The 23521-nt window shown below is 37.7% G+C and overlaps 1 protein-coding gene across 1 annotated transcript; it reads right to left on the reverse strand.

Moving 5' to 3' along the window:
• Positions 1-5884: 5884 nt before the first annotated feature.
• Positions 5885-23500, reverse strand: LRIT3 (leucine rich repeat, Ig-like and transmembrane domains 3). The gene is made up of 4 exons (XM_041715890.2): positions 22590-23500; positions 20850-21328; positions 13142-13447; positions 5885-12159 (listed from the first exon to the last, which is right to left on the reverse strand). Exons 1-4 carry the CDS (start codon positions 22703-22705, stop codon positions 11096-11098), a joined length of 1965 nt encoding a protein of 654 aa, XP_041571824.2. The 5' UTR covers positions 22706-23500; the 3' UTR covers positions 5885-11095.
• Between the last annotated feature and the right edge of the window lie 21 nt (positions 23501-23521).

A 23521-nucleotide genomic window follows, 5' to 3' on the forward strand; every position in this document is an offset into this window, starting at 1 on the left:
CACCAGGCTAGGAAAAGCAACAGTGAAATCAATCACAGTTAGACTTTGCAAAATAGAATGTCTATAGATGCATGGAGACGTGGATATGTACTATAATTCTATGCACAGCATATTAAAAGGTTCCTTCATTTCACCTACATCCCTGCCATAGGCTTCCTGAGTGATCCTGGCATACTGTGCAAATGGTCCAATACTTCCTTTTACATGAAGGTTATTTAATTTAACAGCTGTTATAAGGTACACTGAGACTCTTGCATGTTGTACTCAAAATTGCAAAGTAGTTGTTCATTTATTTCTGCTAAAATCACACAGAGAGAACAAATTAGGCCATAAAATACAAGGTAAAAGAGAAAAATTATTTGGATTTGTACATGAGTTGTATCAGAAATACGGTGGTGTTGGAAAGCACAGAAAACTTCTAAATATCACTTGTTATTGTCAAAATGTAATATATGTTTATTTCTATATGGAAAAGCCCAGTAAAAATATGTTGCCTTCAAAGAAGGTATGTTAATGTTTGTAGTGATTTTATACCAAAAATCATTGCAGTGTATTATAGAAACTTATCTTCTTCAAAGTGCAAGCTAAGTTTATTATAATAAAATTCCTATTAGTGCTATGAGAGAATTTTTGAGGGGTCAATACACTATATTTAAAAAATGCTCCTCACTCTCAAGTCACTTCACAAGCTACCAAACTAAAATTGCTATAATAATGAATATGGTATCTAACCCAAGAACACCATCTATAAGATGCAACCCGACCTTTATTTAAAGCATCTTTATTTTAAAATAGAGTATTTCAAGGCCATTCTGTATAATATTACAAGCGGGCATTAGGAAAATACTCTAAATAGGAGCCCCCACTCAAATCCTCCTTAGCAATGTGCATGGAGAAGTTTTGGTGTACCTCTTGGGCAGTGCTTTGCAAATTAGCCAGAGGTGCCCAGTTTTCCAAAATGAAATAAGACTCCAGTAAGTGGAGAGGGGCACAGGAAATCTATTCTGGGAGTCTGCGTTCCCAATGGTGAAGAGACTTCTCCATTTCTGCATTTGCGTTTGGCTGCCTTATTTAGAGCTGGGCTGGCAGGCAAGGCAGGATGTCTCAGAAGAAACCCAACCACACCTAAAATATCTGGGGCAAACACTAAAATTCTGTTGAAATCTACATATTGAGAGGCTTATAGAAGGGCCTACCTTATGTGTGTTGGCACAGAAGTCAATGACACTCATTCCTGCTTACATTCCCTATGCTCACAGCCTCTCAGAGCTGAAAAATGTATGGACTCGCCTCAAATGTTGCTGGATCACGGGCTTACCTTCCCATTCCAGGATGAAATTCCAGAGTGACAGCACTTTGCTTTCAGACATGAAGGAGAAACTGATCCTGACCTCACTGATGATAAATTCCCATTGATTACATAAAAAACATTGGACCAGGGCTACTTTATGGAAATGACAGGTTCTTGCCTTAACCATTAACACAGCTTAAAGAAGTACATTTCTATTTTATCCCTCAGAAATCAAAAACTATTAGGTCCTTTCGTAAGAGAATATCCCTATCATGTGCTCTCCAGGACCCACCTAATTTATTTTTTTTAATTAAACATGTATCGTTTAAATTAGGCCTGACACTGAAAAACAAGAGAAAAATTGGAATATATTAGCAAGTATAAGAGCAAAAAGAGGACAATCTGATTTAGGCCTTAGGAGATGGTTTTCATACCACTCTTACACCTGTCCCAAATAACAAGGTACCACTGCATGAGAATACAACGTGGATCCTTCTTTTCCCAATCCAAACTCTATAGGAGATTCCACCAACAAACACTAGCTAGCAATTGGAATCAATATTCCTTTGCCTCTACTGCCAAAACCAGGCATCTCTTCACTTATATCAATAAAGAAATAATACCTTCAGAAATTATCAATTATTAAAGATTATTCAAGGCATAGTGTTCTGTGAATCAAGCATGCAGCCACTACTAATGCTTTCGTAATAAATAAGATGAAGAACAATCTATTAAGTGCAGAACCCTTCAAGAGAGGGAAGTCTTACAAGCATTTAATGCTCAGTGGTTTGCCTGTACTGATACTTGGCTATTGAGAACTCTTGCTACTGCTGCACCCAAAAGAATAAATGACAACATTCATATTTCACATCCCTCTGGTTTTACCAGGACTCATCAGATTAAATGTGCTGTACAGACTAATGTACAGAGAGGAAGATACTGCCATATCTTAGCTTCATGTGTTTAACATAGACAGATTTACCATGAAAACTTTCCACCAAAATTGCCAGGATTTCTCCTCACTAACCAACTGGATTCTTCATAGAAATAACATAGTACCTATTCAGTAGCTGAATAGGTAAAGTCTTCCTGATGCAGCAAAGTTCTTGGCAGTCAGCGCTCAGGCAATGTTGTTAGAGCATGAAATAATACTCTGGAGATTACCGTGCTGGACTCAAAGCAGTTTTCTGTGCCCAGATGGATTGCAGAGTTACTGAGAAGCAGCATTTCCACACCTAGAAAGTGAATTCAGCCTACACTAAATCAGGACTGGGTGTGTTACGTTGTGAGAGGCAGTCACTTTTCCTTTCTGCAGCATCATTACTTACACAGTGGATATGCTAAATTCTGTGAGTGGCAACTTAATGGCAGCTGGAAGCACTGTTTCTCACAAACTGCTGAACTTTGAGGATGGTGGAACTGCTACGAAACACCTGCACATAAACAAAAAAAGCCCTCTTGCAGAAATGTGCTGGCAGAACAGAGAATGCTGATGGCTAGTAAGGCCAATTCAAAATATCATGGAGAATTTTCATTTGTCTGTGGCCAGCAGTGATTATTTATCCACACCAGGTTCATACAGTGACAAAAGGAGACCATTCAGTTGCACCTCCACGGGCTCCTTTACCCTGCTCAAAATCCCAATCATCTGTAGTCTCCTCAATAAACAGTCAGCCTCAGAGACTTCTTTGGTATATCATTTTTTGGGATAGGTTCAAAATATATAAATAAGGAATATTTTATCTGTTACTTTTTTATTAATACTGCAAGAGGCTTTCCCTCTACCTGACCCATTGCTGAAGTTATCAAGATGCGGAAGCATATTCTGAACTTCTCACACATCCCAGCCTCTCACCAGACACTCCTGCTATTTATGCCTACTTATTCCTGGTGTCTGAGCACTGCCTGAAACAACGTGGGACAGTATTCATCTCACTGTAACTGGAGCACCGCCCCCCTAAATCTCTCACTACTGGCATTTGCTGAAATGGCTGTGGGCTCAGAAACATTGTCAAATGTCAGTTCCCAGGATGCTGTCAATAAATCATTTAGAGCATCTTTTCAGAACCTATTCCTATGTTTTCTCCCCAGCCCACACAAAGCTGGCATCATGCAGTTCACGAAGAACATGGCCTTTTGTGGAATTTAATCCAAACATTCATCAGAGGAAGAAACCTCATCTTTTCAGCTATATTTTTAGGTGGTGACATTTGATTTCAACTTCCTCCAGGCCTGTCCTCCTGCCCTTTCCATGAATTGCAAGTTATTTGTACTGTAATGGGCTTCCCATAGTTAAAGTTTTGTCATTTCATTCTGCCCAGAATTATAACTGGGAAGGATCAGAAAGATATGCAAGGTATGTTTTGAGCGTAACAGATCCAATAAAAGTACACCACCTACATTACTTATTTCTCTCTTCAGTTTCAGTATTCTATACAGTGAGACTGACAATCACTCAGGCAGCACTGTCCAAGTGCTAGTGCTTCAACTGTCTTTCTAGCTGGCAGCTGTGATCAAATACTGGTCTAGCTTTCCCCACTTAACATGTGGCCCACCTAATTTTTACAGTTCAGTTAGATTCCACTGACAACAAAGGTGTCAATCTCTCAGCTCCTTTCCTATGCAGACTCTTCTGTCCTTCAGCCTAAGTTTTTCTCATCACAAATTTTGTTGCAAAGCAGTTGCCTCAGATTCTAAATTGACATCAAATATAGTGAAAAAATCACATACAACAATAGTCTTTTATCCCCCAGGTCAGATTTCTCTAAACTCTACTGAAGATCTTCACTGGATTCATGACTGGAACTGGTGAATTGTTACTATTTGTTCTCCTCTCAGTTCTTGCTCATGTCTTTATAAGCCAAACGATTGGAGGACGATTGCAGTTCACTCAGGGAACTGCATATTGTTCAGCAGAGTGTTTTTATTCTTTACTCCATCTTACTTGTGTGTTTTCTGTAGGACCTTCCTTTGCTTCTCATGCACTCCCCTCCACCATGGTCTTTTTGTTATTTTATAATCTGTGTTTGATCAGGTGCCAATTTAGTACTCAACTTGAAGGCAGACTTGCACATAGATAGTTACAATAATAATTCTTGTTTCCTGTTCCAGCCACAAAACTACAATTTATGTGTTCTGCTTATACTGAGCACTTTTCTAAATGTTCATCCACTGATTCTGGGCTTGTACGGTCCTTTGTTTTAAAAAGAGCAATTATTTAACATTATTCCTTTTTTTAGCACAACTTTTGGCTGATCACCCCTTAAAAGAATTTTCATGACCATTCTTCTAGTTTCTTTATGCAGGTCAATGAGCTTTAAGAATCACCTTTTTTTCTCTCATATAATTTGATTCAGATTTCATTTCTAAATCTCTGAATCTTCAGTAGTGAGAAACCAAAAACTTAATCACCTTGTGACCAGCCAAACTCTTGTCTCTGCCAGTCCACATTCAGACAAAGGCACAAGAAAATGTCACTTTTCTATCAATAAACAAGGGGCTTTATTACTTACCTCTCCTCATGAATTCCTGTTACAGTTTGAAAGAAATAGTTCATACAGCTACTGGATATAATGTCTATTCAATCATTTTTCCTGACCAGAACAAAGACCATTATTTTTCTGGCTTGTGAAAAATGTTTCTTTCCTTGTTTTTGCTGCTGATTACTCTATCCAAAGGGAATGTCTGCTCCTCTGTCAAAGAGTAAAAAACACTCAAGCAAGGAACAAATAGACAGTACTTTTGTGTATGAAAATATGCCTCCACCATTCTACAGAGTTCCTCTCCTCATGCTGAGAAGTAATTTAGCACAATCTTCTACAGAAAAATGCTATGCTCAGATTTTAGGCTGAACCCAGAATGATTGACACAGAACTCCAGGAACCAAGTGCTTTGGAGATATTGATCCAGACACAACAGCAAACAGTACAATTGCAAGGTGATGTGCCTAAGTACACGTGGAAGTTAAATCACAGTGGGAGGAAGAGAAAGAGGGCAAGAGTACAGTAAGCAGACAATTACAGAGAATGGCAAATGAAATTCAGAATAATATTACCTTCTCTAATCCTCAGCTATGAAACATGATGCTCAGGGGTGTTATGATTCCTGTTTTCACATTCATGATTCAGCAGGAGGAAATTACTCCACCATGTCACTTCTATGCCACAGAATAAGAAACACAAAGCAGTATTCTTTTTTGGAGAATCAGTGAGAAATCAGAACAGGTCACTGAAGACCTGAGAGCATGCTCTGGAAAAATACACACAGATAATGTCATTCATGTGCAATCTGAAGCAAGCAATATACTGCAGGATTAGTTTAACATTGAAGAAGGCTCTGTGCAAAGAGAAAAATAACATTAAGAGAGAGTAATGTTATTCTGAATTTAGTTTGCCATGCTATGCAGCTGTCTACTGTATGCTCATATTGCCTTCTTTCTCTCTATGTGATTTAACTTCCACATGATCTTAAACACAAGGGACTGGACTATAAAACAAAAAATATATTTGGTCCAAGTTATTTTTGGAGTCTCAATTATTTGGCCAAATATTAGCAGGAAAAAATTCAAGACACACAACTCAGTAGTCCATCCGATCAGTCCATGGCATTATATTTCATCAGCATTAATTACAACAGGTTCTTACAAAAAACAGTACTTATGAGTATTGGATTTAATTTCCTTTTTCTTCAACAAAGGTGTGACTGCTTTAGAGACTGGAAAATAATACAAAGTAGACTATACATAGTGTTTTGTTCCTCTTTTCCACAACAATACTAAACTAGAAAGAATAAATGAGAGACAGCAAGAACCTGATACAAGAACCTGATCTAGAAATTCGTTCATGAATTTACTTTTTGAAGTATTAGAGAAATTTGTTTGAGTTTTCTTCAACTGTACGTCTAAAGGAATAAAAATACTAAAAAAAGATAAAACCAACAAAATATTAATTTACTTGACCAAACAAGCAACACATTGAATTTAAACTAGAGTTGCACCAAATATACTAGTAGTTGTCATTTTGAATGTTCTTACTTTCCATCTAGTCCAGTTTTCAAGAGCCAGCAGCCTATACCAGAGGCCTTAGAAGAAAATGCTCGAACTTTTCAAAAATCATAACAACAACAAAAAAAACCACAAAAACACCCCGAAAACCAAGAAACCACACCACTACCAAATTCCTTTGCTTCCCCCTTAAAAAAGGAGATATTTCAGTAAAATCTTTGATAGCTCATCATGCTTTAGAATAAAGTATTTTCTTGTCAGAGGCTCTCTTCTGCAAAATGTAGACATTCATACACTGTCAGTAAACTGGTTTTCCATTATTATGAGAGGTTAGTTGTAGTTGTTTGCACAGTCAACTCCTTTCAAAATACTCTTAAGTCAATCAAGGGTCTTTCAGAAATACCAGACCTGAAGTTAAAACAAATATACTTAAAATATATACCTGGCAGGTGCTATTGATCTTACTGCAGCAATTCTACATTCTTTTTTTTTAAAACACTCAGTTAGGATGTTATTTCATAAAAAATAGAAAATGGAGAAAAGTGCAGTTACTTCTACATTTGAGAATATTATGTCTTTTTGTTCATGGCTGCTTTCTGTCTTTTTGCTTGAAATGGTTCCCATCTTGAACACTTATGAAAAATACAGCTTTGTTAAAAAAAAAATCTCCTTCATACCAGCTGTTTCAGACAGATATTTCAGCTTGATTTTTCTCTGTTTCGCAAGGGAGTCTTTCAGATATATCAAAATGACACATTGTTTGTGCCTCCATTCTGAAGGGAACTCTGATCTCTTGAAATTCAGAGAAAAAAAAATTCAATGATTTGTGAAATAAAAAAGAAAGCAACTGTTCTATGGAAAACTTCTCATTTTCAACAAAGGAATGTTGAAATGCTGACCTGGAGCTTCTGTGCCTTCCTATAATATGTAGAACAATGCAATGAATTCCGTGAGAGAAGACATCCAGGTCAGCAGGTTTCCAATCTATACACAGCTAGATAATTTTAAAAAGGTTCATTTTGAAATTTCATCTCTGGCCATTAAGAAGATTCAAGTTTGTGTTTACCTCCCAGCCACAAATCTAACAAACTGGTTGTTTAAAAAAAAAAAATCATAGATCAAGATGGATGATTGTAGTATGCCCCTCTTTTTTTGCAATAGACTCATAAGCTACCTGCTCATCCCTTTTCAGTCAAAAGGCAGTGGTCTCCAAAAACCTCTCACAACTTTCACTGGGGCACAGGCAGACTACAAGACCAGCTTCAAGTGCATTCTTCAAATTCTCCCAGTGCCACTGTTCCCCACTCCAGTTTTATAGCTGACCCCACCTTGTCAAAACTGGGCACATGTGGAGCTCCAATCATTGCAATAATCTAGCAGTATCTTCATGCATCATTTTACAGCTACTTGTCTGCAGATGCCCCAGCACCCTTGCCACATAAATGGCAGAATTGCAAGTAAACAACATTGTGGCACACAGTCACAGAATTCTCTAGGATATCACCCTTCTGTGGTTTCTCAGCCTTCTTTGTCTCATTTCCTTTCAGACTTCCTTTTGTCCCCACAGATACACTCATCACATGTTTTCTAAAGCTATAAAAAAAAGATGAAAGGGTCAGGCAAACACACTCTCTTGTATAAAAACAATTTTTTATTTTCACATGAAAACAACTTCTGTTTAACTTACTTTTTTGAAAAGGTATAGCGTTTGAAATGTCCTTTGTTTAGACCCCTAGACATAGCCAAAGTGTGAATGGGTTTGCTATTACAAACATTCTCGTGTTACACATGAAAGAGTTTTCTCTCTTAATTCCTGCCCTGAGCAAAGTATGAAAACCTGATGATGGTGCAAGGAATATAAAGCCCACAGTAAGTAATGGTAAGGACTAAAATAGATGCACAGATGCCTTAGGTTTGGCTTAGTAAGTGCACAGTGAAGCCAAGATTATGGTTTAGTATGATAAGTACGAAAAAGTATTATGATAAGAACTATGCTCACTAAAACTCTAAATAAAAATGAGGTTTACTTAGAATTCGGCTCACATTACTCAGTTATTTCATTAGCCATCCAGTTTTGACACATCTATTGTAGGTAATGTATAAAAACATGCCTAATCTTTTTGGGAAAAGCAAGATGAATTCAGAAAACAAAGTGTAAAATATATGAAAGGTGATACATAAACACAGGCTAAAATCTCTCCAAATTTTCCTACACAGATTATAATCCTCACTGTTCATACCGATGATTGATCCAGTATTGCATTTCAGAAGACATTATGCAAATGATTATGGGTGACAAAATCTATTTTACAGTGGTTCCATCATTAACAATTGACAATATAAAAAATTACATCTGCTAGCAAAGTATTTCTTCAGCACTTTAATTAAACCAATTCTGGGTGATAAAAACATCTTTATTGTGTGATTTGCCCTTTGTGTCAAATTTCTGCCAAAATTCCCCAGCACATTTGGTGTTTTGACGTGAGTTACAGAAGCATGTCTGGATTATGTAAGTCTTTTGTCTCAGGAATCATGCAAAAAAGAATGTATAACATGTTTTCTTGAAAGAACATGCTCTTGATAGTAAATTTCATCTTTGATACAGTGATAGCCCATGTGGCCAGAGATTAATTTCTAATTTTAGGACATGCTAATTCCACAAGGAATTAAACTCAAAGGTTTAATGTTCACAAGTGAGTTCTCTCCAACAAGCTGTGCACCACCTCAATTCAATATATTGATATATCACCTATAAGTCAGGTGATACTACTTTTGAACTCCAGAATTAGATTTAGAGCTTAGATTAGAGCTTTGAAACCTGAAATCAAATACTCTCCACAAAAAAAAAAAAAAAAAAAAAAAAAAAAAAAGTTAAAGCAATTGTTCTCATTAACAAAAAACATGGTGTTTTTAGTTGGAAACACCTTCAACAACTACCAACTACACTGCCAGGAAAATAGAAGGCAAATATTGTAACACTTCAGGTCCTGCTCAAACTTGATTTGTCATTAATGTCAGCTGAACCTTGGTTTTGACACACAGAGAGTCTCTTTTCCCTAAAAAAAATCCTATATTTCAAAAAAAAACCCTGCCGAAGTAAAATAGCTTAGAAAGCTAAAACCATTTTCATTGCAATCAAAGTTATTAATGGAAAAAGAAGAAAGACTGATTTTTAGCCACACATACTTGCAACACAGAAAGGAACACCAAGGATAATTCTAAGCAGGCAACCTAATTTTGCACTTTTGAACATCCCACCCACTTCTTTATTAAAGCTCCCATAATCTCAAATACTCATTCTACTAATCCTGGCCACTGGACACCATGGTGTAGGTGCTACAGAGATTTTTCAGTGTGTTAATTTCCTGAAATGATTTTGTGTCAGAGGCTTTTTGACACCCCTCACCAAGCTATGCCTTACTAAATCAGCTCATCAGCATTCCAGCTGATGTAGGCAAAATTTCATCCTACATTAGTGACAATGAGAAATGGTACTGTTTTGAAGCTGACAAACCAAGCTTTGGTTTGCAGCTTTAAGTAATATTTCTCCCTCTGGAAAATGCCAATTCCCAATTTCCTAGCAAAACAGACAGTTCCTCTAGGCATAGAAAGGTCCAAGAAAACAACACAGCTGTAATTTTCAGGAAAAACTGTGGCTCACAATTCATACATACTTCTAAACATAATATCTGAACCTAGAACAATAGAAGTTCTCTTATTTACTTCAGGCATTAAAAAAAGCAGCCTCAAAATAAATTATTCATTATTACCATTAACAGGCAATTCTGAATTCATTGCTACTATTAATTTCTGATTTTTAAATACAGGGAAACACACGCACAATTAACTTTCACTATGCTCATTAAACTTTGCATCCAACATGCCCTCAGGACAAAAACTCCTCTTACTGTACATCAAAAGGTATTCTATTACTGCAGTGTAGTACATAATATTGTGCAACATCTGTGTAATATACTTAAATATATTACAAATATATTGTTGTATTACACAGTACCAGAATTTTCTGTACAGCGATTTCTGAAATTGAGGTATATAGACAGACACATCCAAGTAAATTCTAAGGCTGAGATTTTGCAATAAGATCATCTGATGTAAGTTAATATAATTATCTAGTGTCTCTCAGAGTTAGTCAGTTCACCTGAGCTTCAGGACACTAAAGAAGCTTCTTTGCCCTTTGCAACAACATCTACAAAATGATAATATGATGTGTATTGTACCTCCCAAGAGCCCATAAACTTTGACTTTTGTCTTGACTGGCCTGAGAATACTTCAACCCAAGATACTGTACGAACAGCTGTATGACACCTCAAAGCACAAGCTGATGTAGGAAGAAAACTTGAATATTCAAATAAAGTTTTGATCACAACAGAAGTAGCTAAAACTGTTTTCCTATTATGTTGAAGTACAGGGCTTTCAAGAAGATTGTGATTCATGTTTGATACATGCCACTAGCACATCATGTGGAAAAATGAGAGAAGAGAAAACAGAATATTTTAATAAAACCAAAAAATATCTTTATCCATACAGCCATTTCATTATGTATTTTTCTTTGGAAAAACATCATTCCTTCACATCCAAAATTACAAACATAAAAAATAAGAAAATAAACAGGCAACATTTTTCTTCTGTTCTCCCTCCTACCCAGCACCATCCAGTAAGTCTCTATTACACCAGATAACGTGTTCAGACCACCATCTAGTGTCAACCTGCTTCCAGATGCAGCATCACCATTTTGAATTAATTTTGCCTATTGTTTATTTCATCTCCACCCTCACCCATGTTCAGCACAGATACTCAGACCTGGAGCCCTCACTTTTGAAGGTCATTTGAGAATCCATGCTTGACCTTGAACAAAGAAGAAGTCTTTCTGACTCATCTGTGTACCTTCGTGCCCAGAGTTGGTCTGCTGCACTCCGTGCTCGAGGCTTCAGTGACAGTGTTTCAAATTGCACATAAGTCTCTTTTGCAAGTTCAGCTTCCTTTGCAGATTTCGGTTTCAAATGAAGTTTTAAAACTTTGTAGAGTAAGAAAAATATCAAAGGTAAAACAACCACACATGCTGCACTGCTGGCCACTATCAGAATAGAAAACTCAGAGCTGCTTTCATCATTTAACCCATCAGTTGAGAAAACAACACACTGCTCTTTTGTAGGTGGCACGCCTTTGGGTGAGACACATGCCATATATTGAGTACTAGGTTGCAGACCATCGATTGTGACTTTGTTTTTGTTGGAATCAGTGCTGAGAGGCAACATATCTTTCTCACCATACTTGGAGTACAGCACGGTCACAGCAGAATTGCCTGTGGCATTGACCATTTTCCAAGTTAAGGTCACTCTATCATCAGATTCACTGATCACTCTTAGGTTCTTCACAGTAACATTTTGCTCAACCATACCTGCTGTATTCAATGGAGTATCCTCACGTTTCTTGCTTAAATCTCCAATCTGCTTTTTGTTTCCATTTGTCACTGCCTTTGAAACTTTCTTTCCATCTAACATGAGCCTAGATTGCTTTTTGTCAGTCAAAGTCATGCTCGTTGATCTTTCAGTGCTAACCAGAGCTGTGGTGGTCAGTTTGGTTGGAAGAGGTGTGGTTGTCCTCTCAGCTTCCTGCTTGGATTCCTCCTGAGTTGTATTCTGCCTCTCAGCCTCTGGCTTCCTCCCAAACTTCTGTGGTGACACAGTGGTAGTAACTACACCAACCACTGTGACAGTGACAGCAGCTTCTGACATTCCTGCCAAGTTCTTGGCTTTACATCTGTATTCTCCCGCATCCTTGTAAGAAATTCCTGTCAGGCTCATTATGGACCACCTGACACCCTCTCCAGGAGTTTCTTGAATTACTATGGGAAAATACAAAGAGGAAGTAAATATTATTAGAATACTTCTTACCTTTCTGCCAGAAGAAATTATAGGTATGAAAATTTTAAAAATTAAACACAAGCAGTCAAAAAACCACAATAACAACAACAACAAAGCCACCAAAACCAAACCAAATTTCCAAAACAAACTATGGAATTCCCAGCTATACTCTATGGTTAAATAAATGTGCTCAGCTTAGGTCAAAATAGAAATAAATGTCTAGAGTAATTAGAATATAGTTTGCAGTTTCACTGAGAAAAACAAAACCACATAAAGTGAAATCAAATATCTTAAAGCTTCTATTGACTCCTAAATACAAGACCCACTGACTTCCTGTGACACTTACCACGCTATCTATTTAAAATGCTATTGGAAATTGCCTTTGTCCTAAGATATTGCAGTTCTCTTCCCTTCATCAGACCTATGATAACTGCCAACTACTTGGCATTAGCAAGTAGCATTTTTTACATTTGAGTTACTACATAAGTATCTGTCATAGCAGCCAGAATGATGTCAGACAATGATGCCTTGCATGATTTGCACACAGAAAACATTAATTTGGAAAATTTTGTGCTTACAATGCTGAGTTTTAAGTTGTTCAGTTATGGCCTCACTGGTTTTTTAACATGAACATTTTTGAACAGATTCCAGCAAAAAATTCTTTCTACTTTCTAGCTACTGAGCTAGGGTTCAACTAACCCAAACTCCACTTCCATTTATCCTTCCCCCAGTTCACCCATTCACACACATTGTTATTATAACAGACCACATCCACAACCAAAACAGTCTGCTGGACCTGTTAAGACCGAGAACTAGACAGAGAATTTCGTAACAGCTGCTGCACAGATACGATTGCCAGCTTGACACAATACATGGTCCACCGTTACTCATTACAATGATCTCAAAGCACAAGCAACCCAACAACTGTTGGTTCCCCCATTTCCTATAAAAGAGCAGTTATACCTGTATAGTTCACTGGAATATTGTCTGACCTATTCCAAGTGAGCTGTGGTGTTGGGTACCCCGTGGCGTCACAGCGTAGCAGGACATTGCTGCCCAGAGGGGAGGTGATTTTTGTTGCTGAGGTCATCACAGATGGTTTAAGACACTGCTCTAACTCAGCTCTCTGGAACAAGATTCCTGCCAGGCTCTCAGGTCCACTACATGAAACCAATGGATCAAGAAGTACAACAGAGGTGTCCACAATTTTGGAAAATTCAATCAGCTTTGAAATGCGACAGTCACAAAACCATGGGTTGTCCTGAAAACCTGAGGCAAGGAGGGAAGCAGGGAAAGAAAAAAAAATTGTTGTCAGTCAATACATGGATATTGTGATTACAGTATGACACACGACTACCACCAAATACAATCGAGGACAATCCTGGACCTATTCTGAGTTAATCTTTTCTCTTTCAGTTAGTGTTTTTTGTTCAGCTGATCAGTGGGGGAATATTTTCAGAGGTTAGGGAGAGCACTATGAATGCTTATTAAACTAAACTTCTTCACAGAAGTTTATGGGAGCATAGTGATGTGCTGGCATTACCTGTGCTTAACTTTGCTATTTACCTACCACATTTAAAACCACTTTGAAAAGATGTCCCATGACCGATGATACATTTTCATCTGTCTGTGTCTCCTGGAAAGACAGCTTCTCTTTGCTTCACGCCACTCTCTTCTGCTCTTAGTCCTTCTCTGGGCTCTTACAGCTTGACCTTCCCTGACCCTTTTTTCAATGCTTGAGGAGAGCACAATGATTTAAGGGTTTAGAGCTTGCACTGACATCTCTGCCCCTTGAGAAAAATGGATAAAAGCTAAGGAGAAAAAGCTTTAAGCCAAATAAAATTATTTGGCTCTGGACTACACTGGTATTGTTAGAAGCTGGCTTCACTACAGCCTCTGAAATATATTCAAGAAGAATAACAGAAGAGTAGAAAATAGGAAGGACCACAAAACACTATAATGACTACAAGATTTTTTATGCTGGCACACAAGAACCCTACCTCTCTTCTGTCAGAGCCAATAACATTTGCTTCTTGCTTCCAGTCTACGAATTAGAAGCTTTTCCCTCTTTGTGAATTTATGATGTTGAAAGGGATAGCCACTTCTGAGAAATATCAGTCTAAATCTTCAGCTGGTATTAATTACCCCACTATGTTGACTTTCATAGAGCAACAGCGGCTTCACTAAGGAGTTTAAGTACTTTCTTATTTGACTCATAATTTTGAATATGCCTTTCTCATTTTCTCCAAGTACTACTAGTAAACAAAACTTATGGTCTGAAACAAGGGTTATGCAAGGACCCATTGCTACTGAATTTACTGATCAGTACAATAAACAAGCCATATAAGTCAAACCAGTATTGACAGAAAAAAAGAGACCTGAATACCCGCAAATATTTTTTCAGAGTGTATTGTTAAGAATAATCAAAACAGCTTTCGAAAAAAGGATTTGTTCTGGAAGAACCTGCAGATGAAAGAATACATGAATAATTAACAACTTCTTCCTTTTATCACCAGACCAAGATTAGGTTATTTTAAGCACAATGGTAGTGATTGGTTAAAACTATGGTAAACCCCAATTAATCCCTGCTCTTTAAAACAACGCTTGACCTGAAGAGATTCTATGACTTTGACATCACAATCCAATTTCACCCCTTCCAGACAGAAGACATTTTACGTCTATTCACTACTTATTGTTTGTGGGAACAAAGAAGGAGAAGTCAAAAGAAAGTGTATCAGCAACTGCTTTTCCTCAAAAAAATTTCCAAAACACAAAAATTTTGCCTGTGAACTTCATACACATATTCCTAAGGAGAAAAGATACTATCCAAGTGTTTTCTATATCTAGGTAGATCAACCACTTGTGCTTATAAAAAATTCTGCTCTATAAAGCACATGTATGTAACTATTAGTGCTCATCTTTTTAATTAGCTCTGTAGTCAGAGACAATACTGTGGCAATTTTCTTTTTCTTCTCACTTTCTTGCAATTTTACTCACTGTATTAAGAGATTTATTGCAGGAAATGAAGGGGTTTATTATTGTTTTTACCCTACTTAAAACACTCAAAAGCCTTTGAAGTAGAACCAAAGAATGGTTACTTCAGAAAAGTCCCTAAAGAAAATCAAGTCCAACTGTTAACCCAGCACTGCCAAGTCCAGCACTAAACATTGACCCGGAGTGCTACATTTACACGTCTTTTAAATACCTCCAGGAATGGTAACTCCACCACTTCTCTGAGCCCCCTTTCAGTGGAGGAACTTTTCCTAATACATATATATATATATATCTATATATACACCTAGACAGTTTTGATATTCTCCCAGTGTCCTGAAGAAAAGCCAAAGTCATTATAATAGGTATCAGAAACTGAAAAAATAAAAGGAAAGATGAAGCAACAATAAACAGTCCTTAGATTGGATGGTTGTTTAGCCCAGCCTGGGTCACAGGTTTGACCACCTCAGTGCAGGGCAAAGGAAGAGTTATGTCAGTCAACCACTTCATCTTCCCCATCCACCATGTTTCCTGATGAAACTGCCCAAAGAAGCAGGATTTATACAAATATATATAATAGATATATATAATAGATACAGCTACGTGAGTTCCTTCCTTGCCCCCACAGCACAGCCCCTCAGTTTATCTGTGTCTTGCCAATATCTGACAGCATTCACATTATTTCTAGCCATTGTAAATCACCAAGTTCTGTGAATTCTTAAAATCAAAAGATGAAAGCACTATTGAGTTGGAAGCAAGATAAAACACTGGATTTCATTATACTTCAGTTAGTGTTGAAGAGAGCAGAAATGCGAATGCAAACGTAGTTTCCAGACTACAAGGGGCATTTTGAACTTCATTCAACAGTTTGTGCTGACACGATGTTAGAAGTGAAAACAAAAACGTGAAAGAATAAAGAAAAGGTTAAAAGGTGTGCGTGGGGGGGAAATATTAGGGAGCTTTAATAAAAGAAATAATTTCTTAGGAAGCAAAAATGAAAATAATGATAAATCTCTGATGGCACATGTATCTGAGGAAAGAGAATGTCTTTATAAACCCTGGATTCTTTTGTAGAAATATCAAGGCAGCTTGTTGATCTGAGAAAGAAATACTAGCCAAGGTAAACCAAACATTGATAAATATTTATGCATTGTTATATATCAATGCAGTGCTATTTTAATATAAATTATTAAATATAAATTGCTCTAAAACCCTTTATTCTAGATTTAGCATATTTTATATTTACTCTCATACATTTATATGTATGCTTGCAAGTACAATGGCAAACTTATATGTGTGTCTGTGCATGCACATTTTTGTAGTCTCCTCAGTAAGCAGGGTCTCCCTAGGCTGTGTCAATATGGACTTTAGCTATGAGCAAAATTTCCCTTGTAAATCAGTAACCAGACTCAGACCATAGCTTGAGTAACACACTGGTTTTAGTTGCTGCAAAATAGCAAGATGTAAAATATTCAAGTTTTGAGCTGATAGAAATATTCACCACAGCTTGGGCCAGCCTACCCCAGGCTCTTTCCAACTGAACCTACACATTTTGATCCGTAGTTCTAAACAGTAAATTCCATATCCAGCACTGTCACAACATTTCCACCACATGGCAGTTGCTAAGGGAGTAGTTTCAGGAAAAGCAGTATCTACCCAGTGGCTCAGCATAACAGGTGGGAGCCTGATGAACCTGCAGTATTCCAAATTTTTGGCCCCTCTGCATGCAACAGAGGCAAGATCTCTCACAACTGCCACTCTGGCAAATACTGGACCCTTCTGTTCCCCTCAGTGACTCACTAGAGTCCACCATATGGAAAATGCTACTGCCATCATTCCTGCCAGAAATGTAAATCTCTGTAGAGCAGCCAGTGCTGAAATTTAGTTGTGATTTGGATCCAAGTATCAGGCTATGGCTCGAGAGGTAACCAAGAGGGCCAGATGAATTCACACACTGGTCCCCCAGTCATTTACACTGTTTAATTTTCAGCTCACTACAGAGCTTTGTTCTGAGCTGATCCAAAGGGCACTTTCCAAGACAAAGCCAGACATGGGTCCAAGGGCAGCTGACCCTCACTGAAAGGCTTATGGATGAGACTACACCAAGGATGGCTCTCTATCCTGTTGTTTGCCCCAAAGCAAGTACAGCAGGTTTTATACCTCCAAATTATTCTGCATGTCTGTCAGCCCTTCAGGCATACAACATACCCCTGGTATTTCATATTCCAAAAGCTCAGATGATGATTTCCAATGCAATTCTCACATAACTTCAGGCAGGTTAAAGTCAAGAAAAAACACCTCCATTCCCAGAATTACACTTGAGAGTCACTGTAGCATCCTGTAGAGGCCACAGAGAACAAAGGGCTAAATCTTACAAAGTGTGGAACAGACTGTCAGCTTTAAAGAGAGCTGGCCCTAAACTGTGTGGATGAGAGCCAGAGTGAGCTACTTGGCCAACAATCATTCCCTAACCCTCTTTCATTTAGCATAGTGCACACACAGAGGAACATCTTGCAGTGGGAAGTAGTTAAAAAACCCAAATCTCTTTTTCAGAGATTATTAACTGGAATAAGGAGATGTTAACATGCCAGTCCTCTGGCAAAATTAGCCTTTGGTTCTTCCAAGAGTCCTTGAAGTAAACATGGGGAATCTGAAGCTTCTCATACGAGCAACCATCTTGATGCTCAGTCAAGACACCAAAGATAAAATTGCCTCCTGGTGGTAAAAAATACATTTGCACAAACACATGAGTTTAGGACCTCGCTGGTTTTGATTTGTTAATTACATACACATGACAATCTTGTTTTGCCAGAACCAGGAGAGAAGACAGCTCAAGTCATAATTGGTTGCACTAATTAGAATCTGACTACTGTTTTCCTGACTAGACTAAACCAGTATTTATTTACTCTGGGTTTCAGCCTCCAGCAGAGTTCTGGCTGCAGTGATAGTTCCATGTAGGTACACAGGTCAGGCTGAATGCTCTCACACAAAGTGACAAAGTGGCTGCAGCACAGAGGACACTCTTGAGCATCAAAGCGTGCAATTGTGGGCATCACATTTTAAGAGAAACACTTTTTTAAACCTAAAGGTGTCTAAAAGGAACGAGTCACTATTGTAGAAAATGAAAAGAAAATTAAAATACTACACACACAAAAAAAAAAAAGCCAAACCAAACAAATGAAAACCCAACAAAACCAAACCAAACAAAAAAAAAACCCAAATCAAACAAGAACCAATCAAACAAACAAAATAAAACCCCACAAAAACCTTCACATTATATTAGAATCTGGTGAAAGAAATTGTGCGATTAAATAGGATGGCAAACAGGGAAGGAAAACCTATGAAAGCTTACTATGAGAGATGGTGATTCGTTTTTCTGTATGTCCATGCCCTGTAGGACAAGACGTAATCAGCTTAGTTTGCAGTAAGGGAGATTGAGGTTAGATATTAGGAGAAACTTTCTCACTACCCTGGTAGATAAGCACTGGAGGAGGTGACCATGGAAGGCTCTGGGGTGCTCTGGTCACAGCTTTAAGAACAGCACTGACTTTACCAGGATGGCTCAGCCCCTCTGGATCTGTATCCCTGCAGGTTAGGTCCTTCCTGACCATGGATCTCTGTGATCCCTATCTGTAGCTCAGAGGAGGAGGAGAATATCTATGGGATCACTTCTTTCCCAGGCTCCAGCAAGCCCAGGAGAAAGGAAGGCCATCAGAAAGGAAGCACTAATACCCAGTGGAGTCTAAATAAACTTGTCAAATTAACCCAAGACACAAAGAGCATTGCACTTTCTAATCTCCAGAGAAATTGGATGCTTTCTTATTCACTATAAAGCTTTTCATATAGCATGCACCATCTGTCTGCATTGGGATAAACTCATCATAAAACTACGATATCCATTAAATTAAAAAAAAAAAAAAAGAATTCAGCTAATTCATTCACACCTTACCCAAGGTAAATTTTCTCAATATAACACCAGTAAAAGTACCACCTGGCATTCTGTATTCTCAGGTGCATCTATAATGGCTGCACAGAACCTCCCTTAGCACCTAACAGTAAAAAAAAAAAAAAAAAAAATTAAAAAAAAAATAAAAAAAGAGAGAGAAGAAAGGTTCTGTTTTAACCCAGTGTGCACATTAAAACCCAGTTGTAGTTCATAATAGAAAATGGTCCAAAGGTCATATCCCAAGCCTTCAAAGAACTCCATGCTGGCACCAGAGGGTTTGCTACAGGAGGCTGAGAAACGCCTGCACCAAGGAAGCCTGTAAACGATTCCCAGAGTTAAGGAGAGAGAAGAGTGTATGAAGGTTTAAGATTTTTTTGGTGTTTTTTTGTGTTGGGGGTTATTTTTTTTTCTTAGTTCCTTTTGTTTTGTCTGATGTGGCGAGGGCTATATAAGACAAGGAAACCAATTTACCTCTGGAACTCCCACATGAGATCATGAAGGGATCTAGCACAATCAGCTCCCACTTTACAGCCTCCTGTAGTCTTTGTGGGGACAGGGAAAGGAGAACTGAGATGGACTTACTTTTGCAGTTTTTACTCTTTTTTTTAATCCTGAATAAACCAAAAACCTTTACTTATGAAGTCATGCAGCCTACGTGTATCTGTTAAGTTTCTTGTATAAAATATAAGAGAATGAGAGTTTCAAGCTGCAGCTTCTGCTGTGAAACAAAGCAGCTGAACAAATAGACACTGAATACTGGGAGTTTAGATCAAGAAATTGGAAATATTGTGCAGTACAATATTGGGCAGGACAGATCTTCACCAGTGCTTATAGAATTACTGCAGTAGATACAGCCAGCTGGTTTTCCTCCCTTCCACCTGCTGCACTACAAAGGCATCAAAATATGCACTTCTATGTAAACAGTACTAGAAAAGAACAGTATTGATAGAACTGTTCCAGTTTGAGACTGAAGAAGAGAAAGGAGTTACCCTGGCAAGACTAGGAAGTGGAGATAAAGTGTCAGATAAAGCACAATGCCACAAACAGAACTGATGCAATTGCATACTAGAGAAGGGGATCAAAATATATATATTAAAAAAAAAAACAGAGTCTGATGAAATTACTCTTAAATACTTACCTTAAACACTATAAAATTGAATATAAAGGGATCAGACTCCTCTCTCACATTCAGTAGGTAAATTGCAAAAAAATTCCAGATGATCAGTCAGATTTAGAATAATGCAAGGTCAACAGAGGTCCCAGGGTGACCAGAGTTGCCCTATTCTGAGCCACTAACACTATCTGCAGCATTGTATCACAGGACAGGCTTTATAAGAGCATCAGCTCTAGCTCCTTCCTTGGCTTGGGAGCCTCTGGAAAAAAGCAGTTGCAAATGGACATGCTTACAGTTGCAAACACATACAAAGATGAGGAAAATGCCACCAGAAAAATAATGTAAGACTTGTATTTATATAGCTACTGAATAGCCTGTATTCCTGCAAACTGGATTCACATAGCTTTTACTTCAGTTTTATAGCTTTGACGTAACAACACACATGGAGGTCACTATCTTAATTTTATGGTTTTCTGTTACCAGTAGAAAATAAATGACCATAGAGCAAACCACAAAAGTGATCTGGGTAAAACCCCCTCTCCAGAATCCTAACTGTTCCCTCTTGCAATGTAATGTTCAGGTATATTTTAGTAAGGGATGAGACAGGCTGTTCCACATACCCAAGATTATTCTCTGTGTCACCAGAATGTCTGTGGTCTTGGACACAATAGCTCCTGAGAAGGGGGGCCAAATGTCCATGAGGTCTGATGGCAAGGTGGTCAGCTTGTTGCTGGATAGGTCCAGGTAGGTGAGGTTCCTCAGGTAGCGGCCAGCATCAGCGGGAATGCTGGTCAACTTGTTGTTGTGGAGATCAAGAGTCCGTAAGTTGGGCATCTCTGCCAGGGATTCCCAAGGGAAAGTTGAAAGAAGATTACCATCCAGCCTCAGCTCATGCAGCTGTTTCAAGTTATAGAAGCTGCTGATATCAATGTTGGCTACACAGTTGTAAGTGACCCACAGGTATTTGAGATCTACCAGGTAGTAAAAGGCTTCGGTCGGAATCCTTCGTATGACAGTTTTCTCTATACGAAGTTTTACAGTATCCACAGGAACATTCACAGGGATCTCATACATGTCAGGGTCGTTACAGAGTACAGACCTAGCAACAGGGAAGGGAAAAAAAAAAAAAAAAAAGAGGGAGAGAGACATATTTGCGTTTATTTACCAGAAATTTGATTTTCAGATTTAAATGCAAATACTGTATCTTTCTGCAACACTACTACCAGGACAAAGAACACAGAAATCAAGAGCAGTCCTCTGCATTTAAAAGTTGAACAAACTCCACAAACATGGAGTCTCTAACAACAAAAAGTATACAAACCAGAACTGATCCTTTCACATGAAACCTGGATTTGCTTTATTCTAAAGTATATAAGGACCACCATCTATCTACCCCTCCCTCTACTGACAACTGAAAGACAGAAGCCATTTCATAAGGAATAATATATGTATGCATCTCAAGTGGGAAATGCATGCTCCCTAACTAAAATTATTAAAATTCAAAATTAAGATCACTAATCTCTTATTTTTCTGTATGATGAAGATTCAAAATATTTTCTGTACTTGCCTTTCAGAATAGACTGGAAATTGAAAATATACCAAAGAAAATCCAGTAAAGAAGAGCTTTCTGGCCCTCTTTTTGATGTGTATGTACAAATTACATGCTTTATAGAGATTAAAAGAACTTTCTGTTCACAATGATTTTCACTGAAATGGGATTTCTCAGCATTTTCAGTTATTTGATTTCAGGAAACAATTTCTTTGGGGTATATTGTTTGCACATACTAGCTTGAAGATTTCCCTGCCTTCAATAAGTCTATCCTTAATTTTCTCCCCTTTTATCTAGAGTATTCCTCTATTTTTCTTTTTCCTCATGCAGCTTTATACCAGATAGCCTGTGACATAAAAATAGGAATGACAAAGAGTACCTCCTGAAATTGACACGACAATACCAGGTCACCACATTTCAAATTAGCCTCTTTACTATCAAAAATCACATTATTGCAGATTAAAAAAAAAATAAATAAACGACTGTATTTATTTAAACCACATTCACCTTGCACTAGTTAACTAGTTTGTAGAATTAGAAAGGACATTGCAATAGTAGAGACGTCATGGAGCAGAAAGAAATGGCCTCCCGCATAAAATGAAGATTTAGAGTAGCTATTTGCTAAGTACAAAGCCATAATCACCATCTGCTCCTGTTCAGGGATGCTGTTAGCCATAGAACTCTAATGTAAAATATGCCTTCATTGCAACTATGCTAGAAATAATTTGCAGTGACTGAGAATGTTATCTCAAATTTCTTCAAACTCTTTTCCATATAAATCACCCTATATAACAAATAATAAAATATATACCTTGTTCCAGTGCCATCACTTCTGCCGTGGTAAACACAAGTGCATTGTGAAGGACAAAAGCCATGAACTTCTTCAAAAAAATTCATTAGGAGGTAAAAACAAATAAACAGATACATGGCTTCCTCCCAGAAGAACTGACATGAAGAAATGTGAAAGCTTTATTCCTAGGCACTCATGAGCAGTGTGCTACGAATGTGAATGTAGCCATCCATTTAGTAACAGCAGATTACAACAGATTAGCCCAGATCTGTAGTTGCTTAACCTTCAAATGTATCCTGAATGCCATCAGTTAAACCAGCTCACTCTTTACTCTGTCAGAACACACTCTGCTTCAAATCACATCCAACCATGTTCCAAGGTTGTTTTAATATGTAGATTGTAATGTTAGTGTGCAATAAAATACCTCTTTTCTTCTCTTAAGAGGCATATATTACATTGTCTAAAAAGTGTTCCAAGGTTCCTGAAGGAAATCTAGTACATCATGAGGATATTGCATGGCATTTTCTTTAATACTGCAAATGGCAAATTAATAGAAAGGCTAGATTCCAGAGCTTTTAAAAAATCCTATAAAAACAGGGTTTTGCCAAAAATACATATATGGTTTAAGTTTTACACTGCAAAGCCAAACTGCATATGCACACACACATAATAGTTGAAGCTAAATCTATACAGTCATCTTTTTCACCCCGAATAAATCCGTTGCTCACACTGACAAAGATACTTCTTGAAAATTAAATATCAGATGTACATAAACATAAGATTGACGTAGAAGTGATGAGAAATTACCATAAATATTTACTCAGTTTTATGCACTTTCCAAATGTGAAGTTTTAGGGTACATTTTGTCACATTTTCAGGATTTGCTGTGCAGTCACAAGCACTAGAAACATGCTACTTACAAAAAAAAAAAAAAAAAACCCACCAAAAAAACC

Source organism: Taeniopygia guttata, chromosome 4 (assembly GCF_048771995.1).
Source record: "Taeniopygia guttata chromosome 4, bTaeGut7.mat, whole genome shotgun sequence".
NCBI classification, from domain to species: domain Eukaryota; kingdom Metazoa; phylum Chordata; class Aves; order Passeriformes; family Estrildidae; genus Taeniopygia; species Taeniopygia guttata.